General features: G+C 35.0%; 1 protein-coding gene across 1 annotated transcript in view; it reads right to left on the bottom strand.

Annotated features, from left to right (window-relative positions):
- LOC150102924 (WD repeat domain phosphoinositide-interacting protein 2-like) overlaps window positions 1-23,065 on the bottom strand; it is a 335,111-nt gene that overhangs the window by 105,574 nt on the left and 206,472 nt on the right. The window contains exons 7-8 of the mRNA XM_090397385.1: window positions 22,019-22,126; window positions 6,045-6,209 (exon numbers count right to left, since the gene is read on the bottom strand). Of these exons, the coding sequence (XP_090253511.1) occupies window positions 6,045-6,209; window positions 22,019-22,126 (273 nt within the window). The remainder of the gene's footprint in view (window positions 1-6,044; window positions 6,210-22,018; window positions 22,127-23,065) is intronic.

The raw sequence follows: 23,065 nt of genomic DNA, 5'->3' as shown, positions 1-23,065 counted from the left end.
ATTGGAAGTAGTGGGGACAACAAGTAGGTCTTGCCACACATACAGTCCAAATTCTGGTAGGTATATTCTAGCTCGAACCTTTTCATATGCCACAAAGTTTGGATTTGAAAGAGTAGTAATTTTTACAGGTTGTCTAAGTTTGGCAATACTATTCCTTAACTTATATCTTATACTTTGGAGATAGTCCTTTCTAATAGTTGAAGCATTACATCCAGTATCTAATAAAATACTACACTCAGAACCTAGGATTTCTCCTCTAACTGTCATCATTCTATCATTAGGTGCCTGGTGTTTCTGAATTATATTATTTCTTCTGTGGGGTTTGTATCCAAACTTTGAGTTCCATCTATTGTTAAAGTAGTTTTCCTTGTTATGGAAACAGTTCCTGGCATAATGTCCAACTTTGTTGCAATTATAACACCTAGGAGGATTTCCTTGCTTTGTCTCTGTCTTGGATTGAGGAATAGCAGACATTTGTTGTCTAACATCATTTAATCCTCGCATCACTTTATCTAAACTACTTAAAATATGTTGACTTAGTTTTTCAACTTCATGTTTAATCATTTCATTAATTTTATTTGTAGTGGGGTCTTGATTTTCTTGAGAACTCAAAGTAATAGCTGATAACTGTCTCACAACTTCATTAAGACTATCCATTATTGGCTGATTTAACTTATTCACCTCCTGGTGAATTAGGGATTTCACTTCTGTCATCAGTTTCTTGTCTAATTGCTCTTTACCTTCAGTCATGCAATTTACACTACTTGAATTTTTTCCAATATTCTTTGCTTTTCCCTTTTCAACTTTACTTTTCTTTTCTATTTCTGATTGGTTGAATGAATTATCAGTCTTGTTCACAATATTCACAAGACTTGCATTGTTTGAGGGATAAAGGTCTCCTAGTATTTGTTCTTTTTCCTTAACACCTTTGAGACACTCTTCTAAAGTAGAAATTTTCTTCTTGTAGGCTGTTTCTCTTAATTCTTGCCTAACACCTTGTCTAAATTGTTGGAACACAGCCCAATCTAAGTGAGATTTATCTTCACCAGTAACATTTAAATTGTTGGCCAATGTTAATAACCGATTGTGAAAATCAGTAACAGTCTCTTTATCCTTTTGAGTAATCTTCTGTAATTTCCACAAGTTAGGACCTACACTTCTAAGTTTACAAAATTGAGACAATAAGGTTTCTTTAAATTTAGGATACTCAAAAGTTTCTCGAAGTATTGGAGAAGAATGCAAAAATGTTTTTGCTTTACCTACTAATTTACTTCTAATCAGAACTAGCAATTGAAAATCAGTCCAACCTGCAATTTCTCTAAGTTTTTCAACATAGGTAAAGAAAAATAGCACATCACCTGATTCTTCACCTGAAAATTGGGGAAAAACTTGTTGCGGGTTTACCGTACGAAAGAATTCACTGTCGTTCATTTCAGAGCTTGATGTGACAGCCATAGTGATTAACAAATTACTATCTCAATAAATACAATAATCTTTCTACCTTAAAAATAAACTTTTATCTTTGCCTGAGTCCAGATTATAACCAGTTCACTGTGATTTAATTATTTCACTTTCTAAAGTTACAGGGAATATTTCTATGATTGCTATCATCAAAACTAAGTTCAGTTTCTTAACTTACAGTTGTTAAATTTAATTTCTAACGTTTAAATCACATCCTGTCGACTGCGCCATTTGTCGTGACGGACCTTTTCTGTCGTGTTCTAAATCTATCTAGTTTCAAGTCACTTTTATGAATAATACAACTAATTACGAAATGATCACCGATCCAAAAGTAGGGAAATTTATATTTATACTGCGCCACCCTATTCTTAGATTAGTCTATATAAATAGTAGGATCAGTTCTAAATTAAGTTAGCAGTCATCTCATTAGGCCAAATCATCTATTATCATTTTTACTTGGGGTTCCCGCAAGATTCGAATATTTATGAACGGTGCAATAATAAGGAATTCAGGCAAACACAATATTTAGATCAACAAAATAAAACATTTAATATATGATATGGTTAACAAATACAAGAACTCTATTTAAAAATGGAACTATACAATTAACTTAACACATCTTCTTAGGTCACTGATGCTAATTCAATGTTCTAATTTTCATATACTATTCACAGTCTCAAATACACAAATCTTCTTATCTCAAGTTAATATAACAATTTCACATTTATTCAGTCTTCACAAATTTATCAGCTCAATGTTTATATTCACAGCAGGCAATAAACTACGTAAGCTATATTCCAAGCAAATATATTCCCGGACCTTGAGCATCGGAGATATATTACAGTTAATGCTAGAATAGAGAAACTTATACAACTACTCTTACCAGACAATTTCTTCAACACATCAAATTATTGAGAGAGCACTTATGAATTAACTTAATTAACATTAGCGGAACACACATAATAAAATTTCTCCACAGTTCAAACTATACTACTGTTAGTCGCACTTCACTATTCCAAACAACAGTAATTAGGTACTGATATCTGTTCTTATTCACTTTTCTCCAAGTAATCAATATAACCTTTTCCTAGGGCAACACAGAATTAAAATCGTAATCCAGATTAACTGGAACTAATCAGAATTTTCGCATTGACTGTCCAGTTTCCTTTTATCTGATTACGGCATCAACCTTTCTTCATAACAACAGCAGATTTCGCTTATAACATTAAACTTTATGTTTCACTACTTATAGGTTCACTTCCGAACACTAAACTCATAAATTTCTGCCCTCAGGATTTTATAATCTTGGTTCCGCAAAACTCTCTCCTCACTCCTTAATAATAATTCTTCTCCCTTCCCTGTCTTATCTATGACCTTCCTTCTCTTTCTCTTTATCTCTCTATGTCTCTCTATGACCTTCACTCCCACCTTACGTTCGAACGCCACGCTCTCTTCACTCGTGGTTGTTTACGCGTGCGTCTCCATGACAATAGACTAAGCGTAAACATTTCGCTAATGTAATGTATGCTCTTTTACTACTACATTTGTGATTACATAACATTAAATATTTTACAAATAAGAACAACAAAATATTTAAGCTACTTCTTCAACTTTTTGATTACGTATACAGTTAAATATAAAATAACACTTTACGTTACACCATATATATTTGGTTATACAAAATTCTATACATTTTAATATTTTATAAAATAATAGTAGGTCAGGTTTTGAATAAATATTCAATTAGTAATTCCTAATTAAGGAATAATAAATAATTTTATATAAGTCATGATTAATATTTAATAAGCAATGTTAAATGTGAATGAAAAAAAATAAATTACATAACATAGCTTCATTCACAATTTAACAATATCACATTGGTGGAACGGTACTCCAAAAGACTGACAAGGCCAGGGATTTGGGAGTGTTGGTTGGTGGATAGGGAGTTGAAGTTTAGGGTGCACACTGCAAAAGTGGCTAAATTAGCTCATCAAATCACTTGGTTGCTGAAAAATACTTTAACAAGCAGAGAAAAACAGGTTATTGTTCCTCTGTATCGAGCCTTGATAAGACCCCATCTAGACTACTGTGCCCAGATATGGGTACCAGGGTTTCTTCTGGATGGGAAGGAGGTGGAGAGGATCCAGAGATGAGTGACCAAGATGATAACAAGTCTATGGAATGAACCTTATAAGAACAGGTTGAAGATTTGTGGGTTGCAGAAATTGGTTGATAGGCAGAAAAGGGGTGATATGATTAAGACATTCAAATTGCTGAAGCGTTTCTATAAGATTAATTCAGAAGATATTTTTGAGAATAGGACTGGTGGTGGGAGGACTAGGGGTCATACATGGAAGCTGGGCAAGAGTCTGGTTAGCAAGGGTGTTAGAGCTAGGTTTTTTTACTTGGAGAGGTGAATGAATGGAATAAGCTGCAGAGTCTCTTGTGGGTGCCATGACTGTAAATGAGTTCAAGGTGAAGTATAATAGATACTGTGTGAATGTCGAATGGTGTTGTTCTTGACATGATGTTAGGGCCCCCCTCGATGAGTTTATGGACTCCTTGGAGTTGCCCGTAATAATAATAATGATTTTGAAAAAATTAGAAAATGACAGAATTGATATTCAAAATTGTAGAGGACAAGCATATGATAATGCTGCTGAGCATTATCGCGAGGCTTTAAAAGCATTTTTAGCTGAAAACAGAGATCGCTGGTCAACATACTGGCCAGAGATGCATCAAGGAAATTAATGGAAAAGCAGAATTTGTCGAATGTACAAATCGCTCATGGAATTTGGTGGGTGTACATGCAGTTTCCATTGCTATGAATTCTGAATTTTTTGGAGCTGTGGAGCGTTTGTTCATGTTTTTTACTTCCTCAACCCATTGCTGGAATATTCTGACTTTAATCACTGATCAGAGTGTCAAGCATGTAGTAGAAACTCTGTGGAGCGCACAGGGAGATGCTGTGACTGTTGTAAAAAAAAAAAAAAATTACTTGACAATCTTAAGTACTGTAGAACTTTAATTTAACTGGTGAAGAAGAAAACAGAGTTATCAGGTCAGATGATGGCGTGCTGCTTGTTGTGTTAAAATCGTTTTCCTTCTTGTGCTTTCCTAGCCTGTGGGATTCCATCCTTCTAGAAATTAATGACACAGATCTAAACCTCAAAAACTACACCTCCAAACTAAAGGATTGAATATACAACAATATGACATAAAACGGCTTTAAAAGCATTTTTAACTGAAAATGGAGATGAATTAGTTAACAATTCAGTAGCTTACGGCAAAGAAATTTGTGATGAGCTGGGGATAATCATGGATCGTTTGTGTAGAAAGAAGAAACTGATGGCAGGTGAAAAATCACAAAATGATGAATTTTCATATGAAACTGAGTTGAAGAGAGAAATGTTTTTTTTTTTTCCATTTTACAGAGTGATCCAAGAAATCACCACGTCATTTCAACAGCTTCATGTTCTTGCTGAAAAATATGCCTTGATACTCCATTGAATCTTTTGAATAAATACGAATGTCAACCAAATCATGATGACATTAATAAGGAAGAGTTCCTCTTTGAGAGAAAAATACTTCAGAGTTTTATTTCTTTTGCTGCTATGCAAGACATGGAATGACGGTCCCATTGAACTTTTGCAGTTTATTCTAAAATACAGTCTCGAGAATTCAGTTCCAAATATTGTAATACAACTGCAAATTTTCCTCACAATTGCTGGAAGTGTTGCTAGTTGTGAGAGGAGTTTTTCTAAATTAAAACTGATTAAAAATTACCTAAGATCTACAATGAGTACCTTGCATTTAAGAAATCTTGCCAAACTGTCAATAGAACAGCAACTGAGTGATGAAATAGATACTGACAATTTCATCACTCAGTTGTGATGATTTGTCAATGATTTTGCTAGCAGAAAAGCATGAAAAATAACATTTTAGAATACTGGAATTAAAGTTTTACTTCAAAAATAAATATAGTGTTTTAATTTATTTCCCTATACGTTGTTTTGACTTTTTGTAGTATTTTTGGTGTGTATTGAGGTGGCAAACTCAGGGACTGCCCCAGGAGGCAAAAGCTCTAGCTACACTACTGTATACACTAGAGAGGAGATAGCCTGTAAAAAACTCAGAGGAGTATGTATACACTTTTGGCAGGAGTTTTCTTTGATATGCACAAGTATGAGTTCCAATTGCACTACGGAAGGTTGATTAGATAACTAAAAAAATCAGTTGAAAGAAGCAGAGGACATAGCTTTTAAACATAATACTGCTTCAATCATTTATTTAAAAAAAAAAATCTATAATCAGTGAAAATGAAAAACATATACAGAAGCTTCAAGTACTATATATTAAATTCAAATTAAACTTTATTAAAAGTTTAATTTGAAAATTGAAAACATTAAGTCATACAAGTTTATATATATATATATATATATATATATATATAAAATTGTTTATTTGTTTTTAAATTTTTTAATCAAACAGAATGATCAGTACATAATATATAGTAGATTTTAATTGTCAATTTAAAATATTAGTTCATACAATGATATTTTTGCAAGTATATTTAAACATACTTAGCTATTGCACATATATTCTTCACTTGTGAAAATGGAAGGTACACAGTTGCAAAAGAACGGCACTGTGAAAACATTTCCGTTAATGGTGGCAGAAAACTGGTAGACTGCATTAATGCTTTACCAAAATAGCTTGTCCAGCTCTGTGATGCTTCAGTTAATTGTCTAATTGAAAATGACACATGGAAATTTCTGTATGTTGCTCATCTATATACATTTATAAGATACACATAAGATTAAATATCTTACATTTTCAAAATTATTTAGAAATTACAAATACTTAATTTGTATTATTATTCGTGACACCTCCAAGGTCTGCAGACTATGTACAACTCTCCATCTCCATTACTACACAGAACCTCTACTACCAATTGCTATCTACTGCCCGCAACCACCACAGCTAGTATTTTTTGTCTGTAAATTTGCGTGTGTTCTGAAGAGCCAATTTGTTGTATGCAGGATGAAAAATCAGTTTCCAGGAGAAAAAACCAGTCACCTCCGTATGAGATTGGCTAACTCACCTTTAATTGAAAAAGTCCATATAAAGATTCCTCCTGTCATGATGAGAATTGAACTTAGGCTTTTTCTAATCGAAGGGCGAAATGCACCGTCGTTCTTCCAATTGCATTATGGAGGTGCTCATTTTGTAAATTTTTTGTTGGAGATGCCAAATCAAGTAGCAATGTAGCTGATCTGGTTACGAAAATGAGTTCATTATTATCTAGCAAAGATGATACTGATCTAAAATGGACCAAATGTTGATCAGATAAGCAAAAAAAAGAAAGAAGCAGAGGACATAGCTTTTAAACATAATACTGATTAAATTATTTATTTAAAAAACGACGTAATCAGTGAAAATGAAAAACATTTATTACTGATACATTCAGCTGATTTATCCTCTATATATAAATTTTGCATACATTATGCTATGAAAAGTATGACTAAGTAAAAGAGAGTAAAAGAGTGACTAATATGGTGAGGAAGGCAAAACTAGAAGATCCAAAGATCTAAAGAAAATTATAGGGAATTTTTTAGCTATATGGCCAGTAGGAGGAGAAATGATTGCGGAAGAATGACATTGTGGGATAAAACTGGGAATAGAGTGACTGATGTAGAGGACATAGTGGAGTTGTTCAATGAGTACTTTATTGGAGTATTTCATCCTGGAGAAGAAGGTTTTAATACCAGAGGGGTGGGGCAGGTTCAAGGTTTTAGAGGTGCAAGAGGAAAGTGTGTTCCAAATACTAAGTACTCTGGATGTCAGTAAAGCAGTGGGACTGGATGGTATTTCACCACAGGTTTTGAGAGAATGTGCTAAAGAACTGACAGCTCCTTTGACTTGGCTTTTCAATGAAAGATAGTGCCATTGCATAAGGGTGGTAGCAGACTGGAAGTGTCTAATTATAGGACAGTTTCTGTGTCATAAGTAGTTGTTAAGGCATTGGAGAAATTAGTGTAGGACTATATACAGTGTTGGGAAGATGAGGGTAATGTTATCTGTGAGAATCAACATGGATTTGTTAAGGGGCGCTCTTGCTTAAGTAATATGATTGCCTTTTATAATAGTGACAAGAGCAGTTGATGAGGGGAAAGGCATTTGACAGGGTGTCACATGATAAGCTGATATTTAAGTTACAGCACAGGGGTTTAGATGTTGGGTTAGTCAACTGGATTAAGGATTGGCTGCCTGATAGGTATCAGAGAGTTGTGTATGATGGGACAATATTAAGGAAGCAGAAGATTACAAGTGGGATCCCACAGGGCTCAGTACTGGGACCTGTATTGTTTAACCTTTATATCAATGACATTGTCAGTGAATGCAAGGGAATATTCGGTTGTTTGCAGATGATGTGAAGCTGAGAAGGATTATTAGTAATAGTGCAGATGTGGCAGCCTTGCAAGAGGATTTGAATAAACTAGACAGATTGGCAAATGAACGGGAGTGTGTCGGTTTAATGCAGCAAAATGTAAAGTCTTGAAGTTTGGGATACATCGATGGGAGGCTGCACTTAGAGCTGTACTGGAGGATGTAGGGGAGACAAGAGATCTGGATGTCATTATTGAAAGAAACTTGAAATTCAAGGAACATATTGGAAAGGTGGTGAACGTAACCCAGAGGATTGCTGCAATACTGAGAAGGATGCTGCCCTGCAGAGATAAAAGAGTTATCATTCCATTGTATAAGATCCTGATCAGACCACACTTAGACGATTGTTCTCAAATTTGGTCCCCAGGATTTGAAAGGGGATAAATTAATTGTGGAGAGGGTGCAGAGGGAAATAAAAAAGACAGTTTCAGGACTGTACAATGTTAATTATGAGGATCAACTGAGGGAATGTGGACTGCAGAGTTTGGTGGATAGAAGATGGAGAGCTGATATGATTGATACTTTTAAACTGCTGAGAGGCAGTTACAGGCCAGACACTTGGGAATTCTTTCACTTGGTGGAGCAGCGGGAAGGAGCTATGACGAGGGGCCATCCCTGGAAAGTATGAAAGGAAGCTATGAGCAAGAGGGTGAGGAGTGGTTTCTTTACTGAATGAACTGTGGAATGCACTGCCTGATAGAGTGGTGAGGGCAAGAATGGTCAATGAGTTCAAGGAGTGGAATGAAAGACTGCGTTTCCTAGGAAGGACCTCCTGCAAAGAGTCTCTTGACTCCATGGAGGCCTGAATAATAATAATAATATTTTATCTATTAATTTAATTATTTTCTTTACCATTTCCACATTAGAGGTAAGAAAAACTATTTCATGATACTACCATGTGTGTGGACAAATAATTACAGAGAAAATATCAGTGGAGAAGCATCTGGTATGTGATAAAACAGAAATGAGAAATTCTGTGGAAGGGTATTAATAGTGAGAAAGGAAGAATAGAGAAAAAGAAAAAAGTGCTGCATGGTGATTCATGATAAGAGGTGTGCTTGATGAAAATGAGATGATTGCAAAGATTTTAACTGCTTTAGCAAATATGAATAATTTTAAAGGTTTTTTAATCTTTCAAATCATTCAATGAGCATGTAAAGAGAAAAAACATGAATTTTCTGAAAAAAAGCAAAAAAGAATAAAGAGAGAATAAATACTGCATTTGCTGTTGGATTATTATTATTATTACTGTAACCTACATGGAGTCAGTGTACTCATCGTGGGAGACCCACTCAACAAACAACATGTTTATCATATTGAACTTGGAAATCATTTATACTCCCTTCATTCACAATGCACTCTGGCAATGTGTTCTACACAACAACAACTCTCCATGTAAAAAATATACTCCTCACGCCCTTCTTCACCACATCTTTATACAACTTCCAGAGATGCGTCTTGTTCTTCTCATCTTACCGTTCACTCTTTTTACAATTCCATTTTAATCTGGTAGAATCCTCTTAATCAACTTGAAGGTTTCTATCATGTTTGCTCTTTTCCTCCTGTCCACCAAACTCTAATCTACAATCCCTCAACTGCTCTGCATAACCAACACTCCAGAATCCCGATGTCACTTAGGTCAATAATCTTTGGATCCTCTCCAGTGTTTCACATCACAATGAAAACTAGATGACCAAATTTGAGCACAATATTCCATGAGTGGTCTGACCAATGCCTTATATAGAGGCACTACTACCACCTTCTTCTGCATGCCAATGTAATTTTTATCATAACAAAAAGTGCAGTTTTGCAACACTAGAAATGTGCCCTCAGAAATTTGGTCCATTGTCTACCCATCACTAGATCCTGAATCTCATATAATTCCCAAAGCATATCTCCACCAATACAGTACATAGCCTTATATGTCTGCACCCCAAACTGTAGTCCCAATCATAACTCCCATTATGATGGCAGTAAATTGAGAAGGACCATGACCGCAAATAAGTTTATGAAAAGTTTGTGCAGAAGGAAAAAAATATGCAGTTTGCATATCTTTAAAGTGAATTTAATGGACACAAGAAATTTGCATATGTCTGATGAATTGCATTCATATGGTTTTGGAAGTATCATGTCAAACTAAGAAAGTGTCGTGTGGTGAGAAGCTAGGATTACAAAATTAGAACTATAGGTAACTATTGGGAGAAATGCAGACAAGTATGTACTCAGACAACCTTGGGCAGGTGAGTATGAGACTGATCAACCAATGCCAACTGCAGATTTCTCAGGTCTCAAATATTATTACATACAGGGGCGGCTCATGCATAGGCACTGCAGAACTGAAGCACCCCCAATTTTTCTCGCTATATAAATATATTTATTAATATTTGCTTGTAATATTTAATCTTATCATCAAAAATCCTATACAATTCTCTTACTTTGTATAAAAAAATAATAAAAATCCATCTTGTAGAACTTAGGAGGGCGAAGGAAGCTAGCAGCACTGTGTTTACCACAGTGTCATATTGCTACGTGTGCAAGCATATGCACGTCATAGTAAGATGCGAGCTATTAGTGTAATGTGGCACTGTCCGTCGTGCAGTTCCACTGTTGTTTAATTAAAGGATTTAATTGTAATGTCCAAAAATTGTAAATCCATTCCTTTAATTACAATTAAAGGAATGGATTTTATTTTTAAGTAACTTTGAATTATACTAAATCCTATACAATTCTCTTACTTTGTATAAAAAAATAATAAAAATCCATCTTGTAGAACTTAGGAGGGCGAAGGAAGCTAGCAGCACTATGTTTACCACAGTGTCATATTGCTACGTGTGCAAGCATATGCACGTCATAGTAAGATGCGAGCTATTAGTGTAATGTGGCACTGTCCGTCGTGCAGTTCCACTGTTGTTTAATTAAAGGATTTAATTGTAATGTCCAAAAATTGTAAATCCATTCCTTTAATTACAATTAAAGGAATGGATTTTATTTTTAAGTAACTTTGAATTATACTAAACTGTCTAACTTTATCGATAATAAACAATATTTTTTCATGTTTAATTTTTTTTTTTTTTTTACCATAATTTTGATATTTTATCCAAACATGTAAACACACTGTACTTACAGTGTGTATGTATATTTCAAAAGTTGCAGCAACCCCTACGATTTCAAGCAACGAGCCGCCACTGATTACATAACACCTCCATGAAGTCCAAAGACTCATCAAGGGAGGGGTACCTACTCTACAATTCAGTTATGGTGGAGAACAACTCAGTCACTGTTCTTCCACTTGTCTGGACAAGTGGAAGAACAATGACTTGTGCTGAATGTTCTCCCTTAGCCACTTCAAAACCCCAAAGAAAACTTGCCACTGACAGTTTGACTAGGGCATAAGGAATTTGTAGGCAATGCCTTGGATGTCAAAGAAAACAATTATTGACATTTACTTCATGTCTGTAGCAAACTTGACACTTTTGGGCCACAGTAAATTTGGCGACTTCTAAATATTTCCTTAAGCATTTGCTGAGTTGCTGCAGCAGTCTTTTTGAGGTTGAAGTAAAATTTGATGCAGATTCATTGTTCCTTAAAAATCTGATATTTCAGTTGGAGAAGAAATTCAGCAAATGACTAAAATGCAACATTACAAAAATGCACGTAACCCAAGACTGCAGTCTCTTGCAACTGTTGGCGTACTGATTCACAAAGGGTACTTGCTTGTCCCTTATAGTGACAGCAAGTGGTACTATAATTGGTTTGTGCTGGCTATTCAAATTCCTTGAACTTCTAGGTAGCACCTCATATCAATTTATTCAACTGGTTCCACACCACACCAGCTTGCTTATTCTGTTGTCTGTTTCCAAATTTTACTTGCTATCTTTATATATCTTTATATAAAGAGGAATCTTTATATGGACTTTTTCAATTGAAGGTAAGTTAGCCGATCTCATACGGAGGTAGCAGGGTTTTTTCTCCCGGAAACTCGGGTTTTTCATCCTGCATAGAGACAAATCAGCCCTTCAGAGCACATGCAATTTACAGACAAAAAATACTAGCTGTGGTGGTGGTTGTGGGCAGTAGATGGCGTTGATGTAGGTGATTGGCAGTAGAAGTTCTGTGTAGTAGTGGAGACAGAGAGTTGTACAGTAGGTGTCCTCCCGTGATGAGTCTTTGCACTCCTTGGAGGTGTCACGAATAATAATAATAATAATAAGTTCTCCACTAAAATGCAATTGAAGTTTTCAGTGCTCCTGCCTATTTTCATGGTTTCAGTCATTTTGTTGATGATTTTTCATGCAAAATTTGGTAATGCTCTTCACTGAATGTATTTTGGAATAGAATATTATCAGTATCAAGCAAAGAGCTAATTTTGATATCTCCAATTCTAATGTCAGGTTTAATGCCACTTTCTTTCATAATGGGATCCATTTAAATGATAAGAGGAAGATAATGTGCACCCTTGTCATACTCCCACTTTTACATCAAACCGACTTCCTGTATTTCCCATTTTACTTAATGTGTTACTACTGCGCTATTTGTAATACTTTTATTTACTTCTTCGTTAATATCATAGTTACATTGTAGTTGCTTGAGCTAGTTCTTCATACACAAAACTCACAATGATTCTTAATCCTTTAGTCTATAACTTTTGTTTTACTCCTCCAACCCCCCCCTCAAGGCCACAAGTATGCTCTTACTCGTGCTTGAACTGTAGACTTAGGAAAAGCCTCTGGCTGGAACCAATTCCTTAATCTACTCTGTGTATTTCACCTGTATTGATCCTCAAAAAAAATTTTTTTTTGACTGCGTCATTAGATATCACGTAAAAGAATTATTTTTCTTTCCCTTACATACAAGAGAAACATTCAGCTAAGTACATAAATAACTCTTAGATTAACTCTATCTCAAGCAACTCCTATTTTTTTTTTTATCAGTCGTGGCTATTACTATTCTTAGGTCACACAGGTTATATATTTTTATGAGACAGCGCATTGGCAAAACAAGATCAGGCAAGCTATTAACAAAACAAACATGTTTATTCATTCTAAGACAAATTATTTACAAACTGGAAACAACACGTATCACATGTCTGGTTCTAACTAAGACAGCAAGAGCACAATGGAGACAATACAATCACGTGTCTAATTGTCTGCACAATCATTTAAGCATTTTCGTCCAAGCTTTAAGACAAAGACATTAAAAATACACATAAATTTTCAGACACTTGGATAGAATTTAACATACTTTAATTTCACTTCCAAGTGTCTGAAAATTTATGTGTATTTTTAATGTCTTTGTCTTAAAGCTTTGTCTAACCTAACCTTACTTTGTCTAACCCTTACTTTGTCTTAAAGTAAGGGTTAGATTTGTCGCACAAATTTAACCCTTACTTTCTTTGTCACACATATCTCGGGTGTTGACATTCCCGATAGTTTAATCAGTCGCTTCAGTTCAGTTATACCCTTCCATACATGGGATTTTATTCTTTGAAAATAACTTCCAGTTATGACAGTGGCCTGTGAACCGGTAGCTAATAAAATGTCACAAGGCATTCCTTGACCCTTTCCCCTTATGGTCATTTTAGACTTCCTTGGGTATTCTCGATTCTTGTTCTCTCTTTTCCATGATCTGTTTGCATAGCCATGAGAAGTATGCACAATATTTGACACATATTTAGTATTTCCGTTGGAGGGTCTCTTATTTCTAAAACAATTGCAAGCCATGTGCCCATATTTGTTACAAACAAAACATATGGGAGACTCCTTTCTGTTCTTTTTCCTCTCTTTTTGAGGTGGAGTTAATTCAGAGGTCTTTGCTGTTAGTTCCCCAACTGCTTAATAACTGCATCTAGTCATTCCATCATAGGCTGTTGTAGCCTTTCTACTTCTTGTCTGATTATCGATCGTAATTTTTCCATGTGATTAGGTCTTAATTCCATTGGGATGGTTATCGCACTGTCAGTTATCTGTTTAATGCTGAAAGAATTTTCTCGTTCCTCCTCTTTTTCTTTACAATCTTTAATTGACTTTCCCTTACCCGTGCTCGAGTCCTTCTGACACTTACAAGAGGAATCATTTGCCTTTTTAATTACATTGATTTGTAATAAGGCTGTTGATAGAAATGACAAATGTCTCCAAGCTTCTCCTCTCTCTCTCTCTCTCCTTCACAGTGAGGTAACATTCCTCAAGATTTGTGATCCTCTTTTTTGTAAGCAGTCTCCTTCAGTTCTTCCTTGACTCCTAAACTGGTGGAATACTGCCCAGTCAAGGTGAGGTTTATCCTCTTGGAGATGCTTAGACTGTTTGCAATTGTCAGTAGTTTGTTGTAAAAATCTATTACACTTTCTTTCTTATCCTGAGCATACCTCTGCAATTTCTAAAGGTTAAGGCTCAAGCTTCTTACTTTGGAGAACTGGGAAATTAAAGTTTCATTAAACTTTGAGTATTTCAAAGTATCCCTAAGTATCAGGGATGAATACAGGAAGTTTTTGGCATTTCGACCAGTTTGCTTCTAAGCAGAATTAACAGTTGGAAGTCTGACCACCTTCCAACATTTTTAACTCCTCGACGAAACTAAAGAATGCCAAGACATCATCATCACCAGAAAAGTCGAGGGTTAATTGTAGGGAAAAATTCGATGTCATCCATTTTGGGATTATTTGATTGGGCAACAGTTGTAACTTCACAATCCATTATTATTTAACAAAAAAATTTTTTTTTTTCAAAGTTAAAAATTGTAACTGCCTGACCTATTACCAAAACTGTCTCAAAAATCCACAATATTTTCAGTGTTATTAAGTGGATTTAAATCCTGCTAACTGTGCCATTGTAAATATTTATTTATATTTTACTTAATGTGCTACTACTGCGCTATTTGTAATACTTTTATTTACTTCTTCGTTAATATCGTAGTTATATTGTAGTTGCTTGAGCTAGTTCTTCATGCACAAAACTCATAATGATTCTTAATCCTTTAGTCTATAACCTTTGTTTTACCCCCCCCCCCCCTCAAGGCCGCAAGTATGCTCTTACTCGTGTTTGAAGTGTAGACTTAGAAAAGCCTCTGGCTAGAACCAATTCCTTAATCCACTCTGCTGTATTTCACCTGTATTGATCCTCAAAAAAAATTTTTTTTTCAATTGTGGCATTAAATATCACACAAAAGAATTGTTTTTCTTTCCCTTACATACAAGAGAAACATTCAGCTAAGTGTAAATTAACTCTATCTCAAGCAACTGCTATTTTTTTTTTTTTTTATCAGCCATGGCTATTACTATTCTTAGGTCACACAGGTTCAATATTTTTATGAGACAGTGCATTGGCAAAACAAGATAAGGCAAGCTTATTAACAAAACAAACATGTTTATCCATTCTAAGACAAATTATTTACAAAATTCAAACAGCACATATCATGTGTCTGGTTCTAACTAAGACAACAAGAGCACAATGGAGACAATACAATCAGTCTAATTCTCCACACGATCATTTAAGCATTTTCGCTCAAGCTTTAAGACAAAGACTTTAAAAATACACATAAATTTTCAGACACCTGGATAGAATTTAACATACTTTAACTTCACTCACGTTATAAACAGAAAAAGGCAAAACTTAAGCCACATTCAAATTTTGCATTACACAACATTAGCAAATCTTAGATCTCTATATTTTACTATTCACATTCAACTTGAAGTACGGCTTTCTGACCTCTCTAGTACTTTCTATGCTAATAATTACCAGGACCAACATCTGTCCCTTGAACTTCACAATCTAGGATATTACTTAAAACATTCTACTTACAATCTTTGCCAGTTCATTACACAGTCCTAGATCCTTAAGGCTCACAGGCACGTTCTGCTTCTTCAAAAAAAAATTACAATCGGGCACTAAGCTACAGTAGCGATAATTCAGCATACATGTAGATCATCGAAGAATAATACAGTAGGACATCTTGAAAGGACCATCTCTGCTGCTATCGAACTTCCCATCCTCGTCGGAACTGCTGCTCACGGAATGCAACTCTCAGTGTCCTCAGAAAAGGCTTGGCACAGGAATAAAACTTCGAAACGAGAGCCCCTTGGCCACTCAATCTCTGCCTTTTATATCAATCTCCCGACCTTGGCCCTTCTTCAAATCAAGTCCCCCCCGGATTTACTGGAGGTTTTTTTTTTTCTGTCACACATGCTATTGTTGGGTTTTGGCAGAAAACTCATAATCCGGTGACCTTGATTGTTGCTAGCCTTAGGTCTATTTGCCTAATCCTGTCTGAGCTTAATTTATGTTACAATTCTAGTGGTTCTTATTTAAATATTCTAACAATTTGTTACCAGATTTAATACAGTAAAGAGAATTATACCTTATTTTAATTACAAGTATTTTATGTAATTTAATTGCCCATGTAAAATAGACATAGAAAAAAATATTTCTATTTTTATTCTATACGAGATTTTACACATACCATACCGGCTTTGCTTATTCTGTTGTCTGTTTCCGAATTTTACTTGCTATCTTCACTAAAAACTGTGTCTAAATAGCCAAGATTTTTTAATTTGTGATATAAGTTCTCCACTGAGAATGCAATTGAAGTTTTCAGTGTTCCTGCCTATTTTCATGGTTTCAGTCATTTTGTTGATGATTTTTCATGGTTACAGCTCTTATTAAATTTAGTTAGATAATCCAAGAAACGTGCACTGAATTTATTTCTATTTTGGAATAGAACATTATCAGTATCAAGCAAAGAGCTAATTTTGATATCTACAATTCTAATGCCAGGTTTAATGCCACTTTCTTTCATAATGGGATCCATTTAGATAAGAGGGAGATAATGTGCACCCTTTTACATCGAACCGTCTTTCTGTATTTCCCATCCACTGCAGTTTAGTTACCAGTTTGTTGTGTGGCAATCTATCAAAAGCCCTTTGCAAAATCTAAATATAATTTTTCTGTATCTAACCCATTTCTGTATTCTAGCTCTCCCCTCTTCAAAATCAGCCTATAATTTTTAGCTTCAACCTTATGCCCACCTTTGTGGAGCAGAAGCCAAGACTGACATTAACTTCCTGGAATATTCCCCAACCATGAAGCATGATATACCATCAAGTCCTATTGCTTTCTAGACATCAAACTTAACTCCTCATATACCTCTTGCTCACCCACTAGTAAACCATCACCTATACACTTGAGCTTCTCATGATTAAATATCGATAAGGATGAGACACCCTGATGAAGTGTTTGCTGAATACCTATACTATGTTCTCTACAGCAGTTACCAATTTACCATTTTCAACAATTAACATCATCTTGTCATGATAATTTTTCCTTCTACTTGCCACATATCAAAAAAAAAAATAAAATAAAATTTTTCTTAGCCTGATTTGTTCATACTGTACTTTTGTTGTCCTTACCAACGTAGTCACCTTCTTGGCCTGCACTTCATACTCTTAATGCAATTGATTATCATCATTATCAATCTTGTGCCTTCTTCTTGATATCATGCCTATCTCTTCATTCATCCGTTTTACACCTATCTCGTTCAGACTTTTGACATTCAGAATACACACATAGATGCTGAGCTGAATTTCTCTCTTTTCTGCTTAACTTCTCATTCCATGTTATTGCTCCAAGTTGTCGCTTAAGCTTTTTATAATTACAGGACTGGTAGTTTCCCATATATATCCCTTTCTGCAAAGAAGTCTTCATATGTCTGTCTGCCACTGAGGTGACCACTTCATGACCACTCTCACCAGCTAGAGGAAAATGAAACATCCCACTCAGAATCACATCCTTTGAATAAAATGACAGATCACAGACTCTCAATCCTTACATACCCTTCTTGCTCAAGTCCTTGAGAGACATACTGCTGTCTCTCAAGGACTCATGAAATTAATTTTCCTTATTTCCATATGACATTTCTTCATTCCAAGTTGCTTGTATTATCTCTTTGTAAAGAGACCGTACCAATGTCATTATCTCTTTAAAGAGACTGTTTTTATGCTGAGTGTTAAGTAGATTTGCAAGAGTTCAATCCAACTGGTGAATCGACTTTTTAAACTTCATTCCTTTTAGAATCCAGGAAATGATTAACGAAACCAAATAAATAAATATATATATTTAATAAAACTAAATAAAACTATATTATTATTATTATTATTTTGGTACCCTCCATGGAGTCAACAGACTCATCGAGAGAGGGCCACTCAACGCAACATGCCTATCATAATGAGCCCTGAGGTTATTTACACTACCTGCATTCACAATGCATTCCACTCACCAACAACTCTGCACACAAAAAATTTACTCCTCACACCCTTCTTTGCCACATCTTTACACAACTTCCAGGGATGGTTTCTTGTTCTTCCCACCTTAATATTCACTCTTTTTATAAGTCCTTCTGTATTAATCTTTACCTTAACTAACTTGAAGGCTATCATATCTCCTGTATTCCTCCTACCAACTCTGTAATCCACCAACCTCTGTAATCCATATCCCCTCAAATACTCTTCATAACCAACACTCCATAGTCCTGATATCACTTTGGTCATTCATCTGTGGACCCTTAGTATTTTCCCATCACAATGAAAACTAGTGGCCAAATCCAAGCACAATAAATAGTCCATATGTGGTCTGTCCAATGCCTTATATAGAGACACTACCACCACCACCTTATCCTTACATGTCAAAGTACTTTTTATCATAATAGAAATACAATGTGCATTCTTTGCAACACTTGCAATGTGTCCTCAGATCATCAGTCCACTGTCTGCTATCACTCCAAGATCTCGAATCTCATCCATTTCCAGAAGTACACAGCTCCACCAATATAATACATAGTCTTATATCTCTGTATCCCAAAGTGTAACACCACACATTTATTAATAATAAAATTTCACCCCATTCATTTATCCAAGTTAGTCTATTCAAATCTTCCTGTAGAGAATTAATATCAGCACTACTTCTAATAATTCTAACTAGCTTTGCATCATCAGCAAACATTTGAACATCTCCAGTCAATCCACATGAAATATCATTAACAAATCAGTTAAACAGTAGGGACCCAAGAATAGAACCTTAAGGCATGCCAATGTTCACTTCCTTTTCTGAAACATTGCTCCATCACACACACAACTTGTTGGTATTTTTCAGAAAGCCAATTTTCAATCCACTTAACTAATCTGCTATCTAATCTCATCTTCTGCATAGTATACACCAATCAGCCATGTAGTAATCCATCAAATAGTAATCTATCAAAGATAGATTACTACATGACAAAGGCAAAAAAAAAAAAAAATCACTGTATATGTATCTCCCTTATTCAAGACATTCATCACCTTATCATAAAATGTAAGCAAATTTCTAAAACAAGACCTGCCCTTCACAACCCATCATAAAGAATCTTATGTCCATCAACCCAATCCTGTATTCTATTTCTGACCAATTTTTCCAATGCTTTGATCACAACTGCAGATATACAGACTTGAAGATATCTGCAGGTTTGGAAACTTCTGTTCTCGAACCATGCTTGTGAAGAGGTATTATTTTGCCTTCTTTCCACTACTCAGGAACCTTTCCTGCTGCAAAGATGTTCATTAAATAACAAGATCAAGTGCATGACTAACTCTTTTGCACATATGTCATCCATTCTCACAGTTGTATTAACATCTAACTAAAGTAACATCTCCTAATCCTTGCCTCCGTTCTACATGTTTCACAGCATCATTCACACCACTATGGTATATACTGATGAAGATGTAAATATAATTAAATTATTATTATTATTATTCAGGCCTCCATGGAGTCAAAAGCCTCATCGTGGAAGGTCCTTCCTAAGAAACACAAAGTCTTTCAAGACTCATCGAGGGGAGGTCTCCCCTGAGAAACACAAAGTCTATCATATCACTCCTTAAACTCATTTACCATTCTCGCTCTCACCACTCCATCAGGCAATGCATTCCATGGTTCAACCACCCTCCATGCAAAGAAACCACTCCTCACCCTCTCGCAAACAGTTTCCTTTCGTAACTTCCAGGGATGGCCTCTTGTCGTCACTCCTTCCCGCTGTTCAACCAAGCGAAAGACCTCCTCAGTGTCAACCCTGTAACCACCTCTCATTTATCCGAGTTAAAGTCTATTCCAAATCTTCCTGTAGAGAATTAATATCAGCACTACTTCTAATAATTCTAACTAGCTTTGCATCATCAGCAAACATTTGAACATCCCTAGTCAATCCACATGAAATATCATTAACAAATCAGTTAAATTAATAACTACAAAACTAATTGGATCTAAGGTCTTCTAAATAAAAACTATACTTTTGAGATCTCCTTTATCTTTATAGGAAAAATTCGTTTTCTGACTCATTCTATTAATAGTTTGTTTTACATGTCTACCAGACTGAACATTTTGTTTTCAGAACAAATTCCTAGAAAACGATAAAATGTTTATTAGAGTCAGTTTTTTATCTGACCATTTCTCAAAATATAAAACTTCTTAACTTCCATGGGCCAATGCAGTGTTTACTTATTTTAGCATGTATTTTATAAAATATAAATATTCCTTAACTCAGGTAATTTTATTACAAGAGGCACAAATTGTTAATTCCTTACCAACTTACCTACAAAAAAAACAGGTTCTTTTACTACTCTATAAACACTGTCGAGCCTATTCATTAAAGCCATTTGACAGTTTCACATTTCAATAATTCTGTCACTTATTCCAAGAAAATAACTGATATCACCAGTGACCTTGAGACAGAAAACAAAACTTTTCATTTTTTGCATTTCTTTGAACATTGAAATAGAACATCTACTTAATATCTCCTTTTATTTACTATTCATTTGTTGACAGTCAAAGGATTGACTTTGCTAAGATTTCTTTTTTGAAATCCTCTATTAATTTATTCCAGCTGTCAAGTTTTCAAAATAAAATTAAATCCACCAACACCTTTCACTCCCTATACAGAGTAAGTAAGGCTGTTTAAGCCCTATCTAACTTTTGGAGACTACTAGGAGGGGGGGGGGGGCAGCTCAATATCTAACGGTAGCCAATCAGAAATAAGTGGCCCAAGACTATCACTAATTATACACTGTATCCAGTGAAGAGAGGCTGCTGACAAGTGCTGCCATCTCATGGTCTCTAATCTTCACACTATATTTATTGAATGAAATAGTGTGAGTTCGGCAATATGCAATGATTGGTCTGAAATATTTTATAGATTGAATTTTTCATCATCAAATTCCTGACATATACCCTTGGGAGGGGAGTATACCAGATCTTATGATAGTACTACACAAACAGTTACATCATTACTAACTTCCTATCAACAATTTTTTCCTCCAGATTTGCCTATTATCTGTCAACATTCCAATATTAACAGATCTTATATTTCTGTCTTTAAGGCACTTTACTTCATCTTCATTGAAGATGCCCTTGATACTAGGACAAAAATTTTATACTAATTAAAATATATGTAAGGTAAATCTGTTTTATGTTACTTATTAATTATCATATCTTATGTTCCTGTACATCATGTTAATTCTTATATCTCTTTGTAAGTTTCTTGATTATCTGATCTCACCCAGCATATCTAACAAAACTGCATATTTACCTGCAATATAAAACAATTTATTGTCAGTTAAATTAAAATACATTTTCTACAATTAGCAAAAATTTACTTTCTTCAATGACCATTCATCTATCAGAACAGCATGCAATACTGAGCATTGTTTGATTCTGCATTAACATATGGCTTCATAAGCTTAAAATAATCAATGACCACTGCCATTTATTCCTGATATAAATCCCTACATACAGTGAAACAGTAAACATTGTGTTTGCATTTTCTATTAATACAATAAATAAAATATGGCATTGTATAAATAAAATCTTAGGAATAATATATACTTCCCCAACCCAATATTACAGCATTGATATGGAAAATTCAAAATTTCATTGCAACTCCCCTTCAACACTATCACCGTTTTTGAAAATTTGATTGGGTTTATCAACAAAAATATATCACTACCTCTATATGGATACACACACACAAAATAAATAAATAATAATAATGTAATTAATTAAGTATATTTCTATAATAACAATATTGGAGGAAAACTTACTCTTTTTTTGAGTCTTCTAATCTGAATATATGTACAGTACCAGTATTACTAGATGTACAGAGAAACTGTGAATCTTCACTAAATGATACTGAATATATATTTGCACACCTAAAAAGAAAATGTAGGAAATTTGTTAGTATCAATAAATTATTATTATTATTATTATTATTCAGGCCTCCATGAAGTCAAAAGACTCATTGTGGGAGGTTCCTTCTTAGGAAACTCAAAGTCTATCATACCATTCCTTGAACTCATTTACCTTTCTTATTCCCACCACTATGTCAGGCAATGCATTCCATGGTTCAACCACCCTCCATGCAAAAAAACCACTCCTCACCCTCTTGCACACAGCTTCCTTTTGTAACTTCTAGGGATGGCCCCCTTGTCATCGCTCCTTCCCGCTATTCCACCCAAGCGAAAGAACTCCCCAGTGTCAACCCTGTAACTACCTCTCAACAATTTAAGTCTCGATCATGTCACCTCTCCTTTTTCTATCTACCAAACTCGCCATTCCACATTCCATCAGCCGATGGAATAAAAATATATATTAATTTTGTACATAATTAATATTGTACAGTCCTGAAACAATCTTTGTTATCTGCTTCTGCACCCTCTCCATAGTTAACTTATCCATTTCATATCCTGGGGACCAAATTTGAGAACAATAGTCTAAGTGTGGTCTGATCGGGATCTTATACAATGGAACAATAATTCTTATTTCTGTAGGTCAGTGTCCTTCTTGGTATTGCAACAATCCTCTGGGTTACCTTCACCACTTTGCAATATATTCTCTGAATTTCAAGTTTTTATCAATAATCACACTCAGGTCTCATCTCCCCATACTTTCTCCAGCACAGCTCATCCAATGGTGCATGCAGCCTCCCATCGATGTATCCCAAACTTCAAGACTTTACATTTTGCTGCATTGAACAGACACACTCCCATTCATTTGCCCATCTGTCTAGTTTATTCAAATCCTCTTCCAAGGCTGCCACATCTGCTCTATTACTAATAACCCTTCCCAGCTTTCTATCATGTGCAAACAAC

This window comes from Typopeltis vanoorti, chromosome 9 (assembly GCF_054136105.1).
Source record: "Typopeltis vanoorti isolate ZY-2024b chromosome 9, IOZ_Tvanoo_1.0, whole genome shotgun sequence".
NCBI classification, from domain to species: Eukaryota; Metazoa; Arthropoda; class Arachnida; order Uropygi; family Thelyphonidae; genus Typopeltis; species Typopeltis vanoorti.
This window is presented reverse-complemented; position numbering and strand designations above follow the sequence as displayed.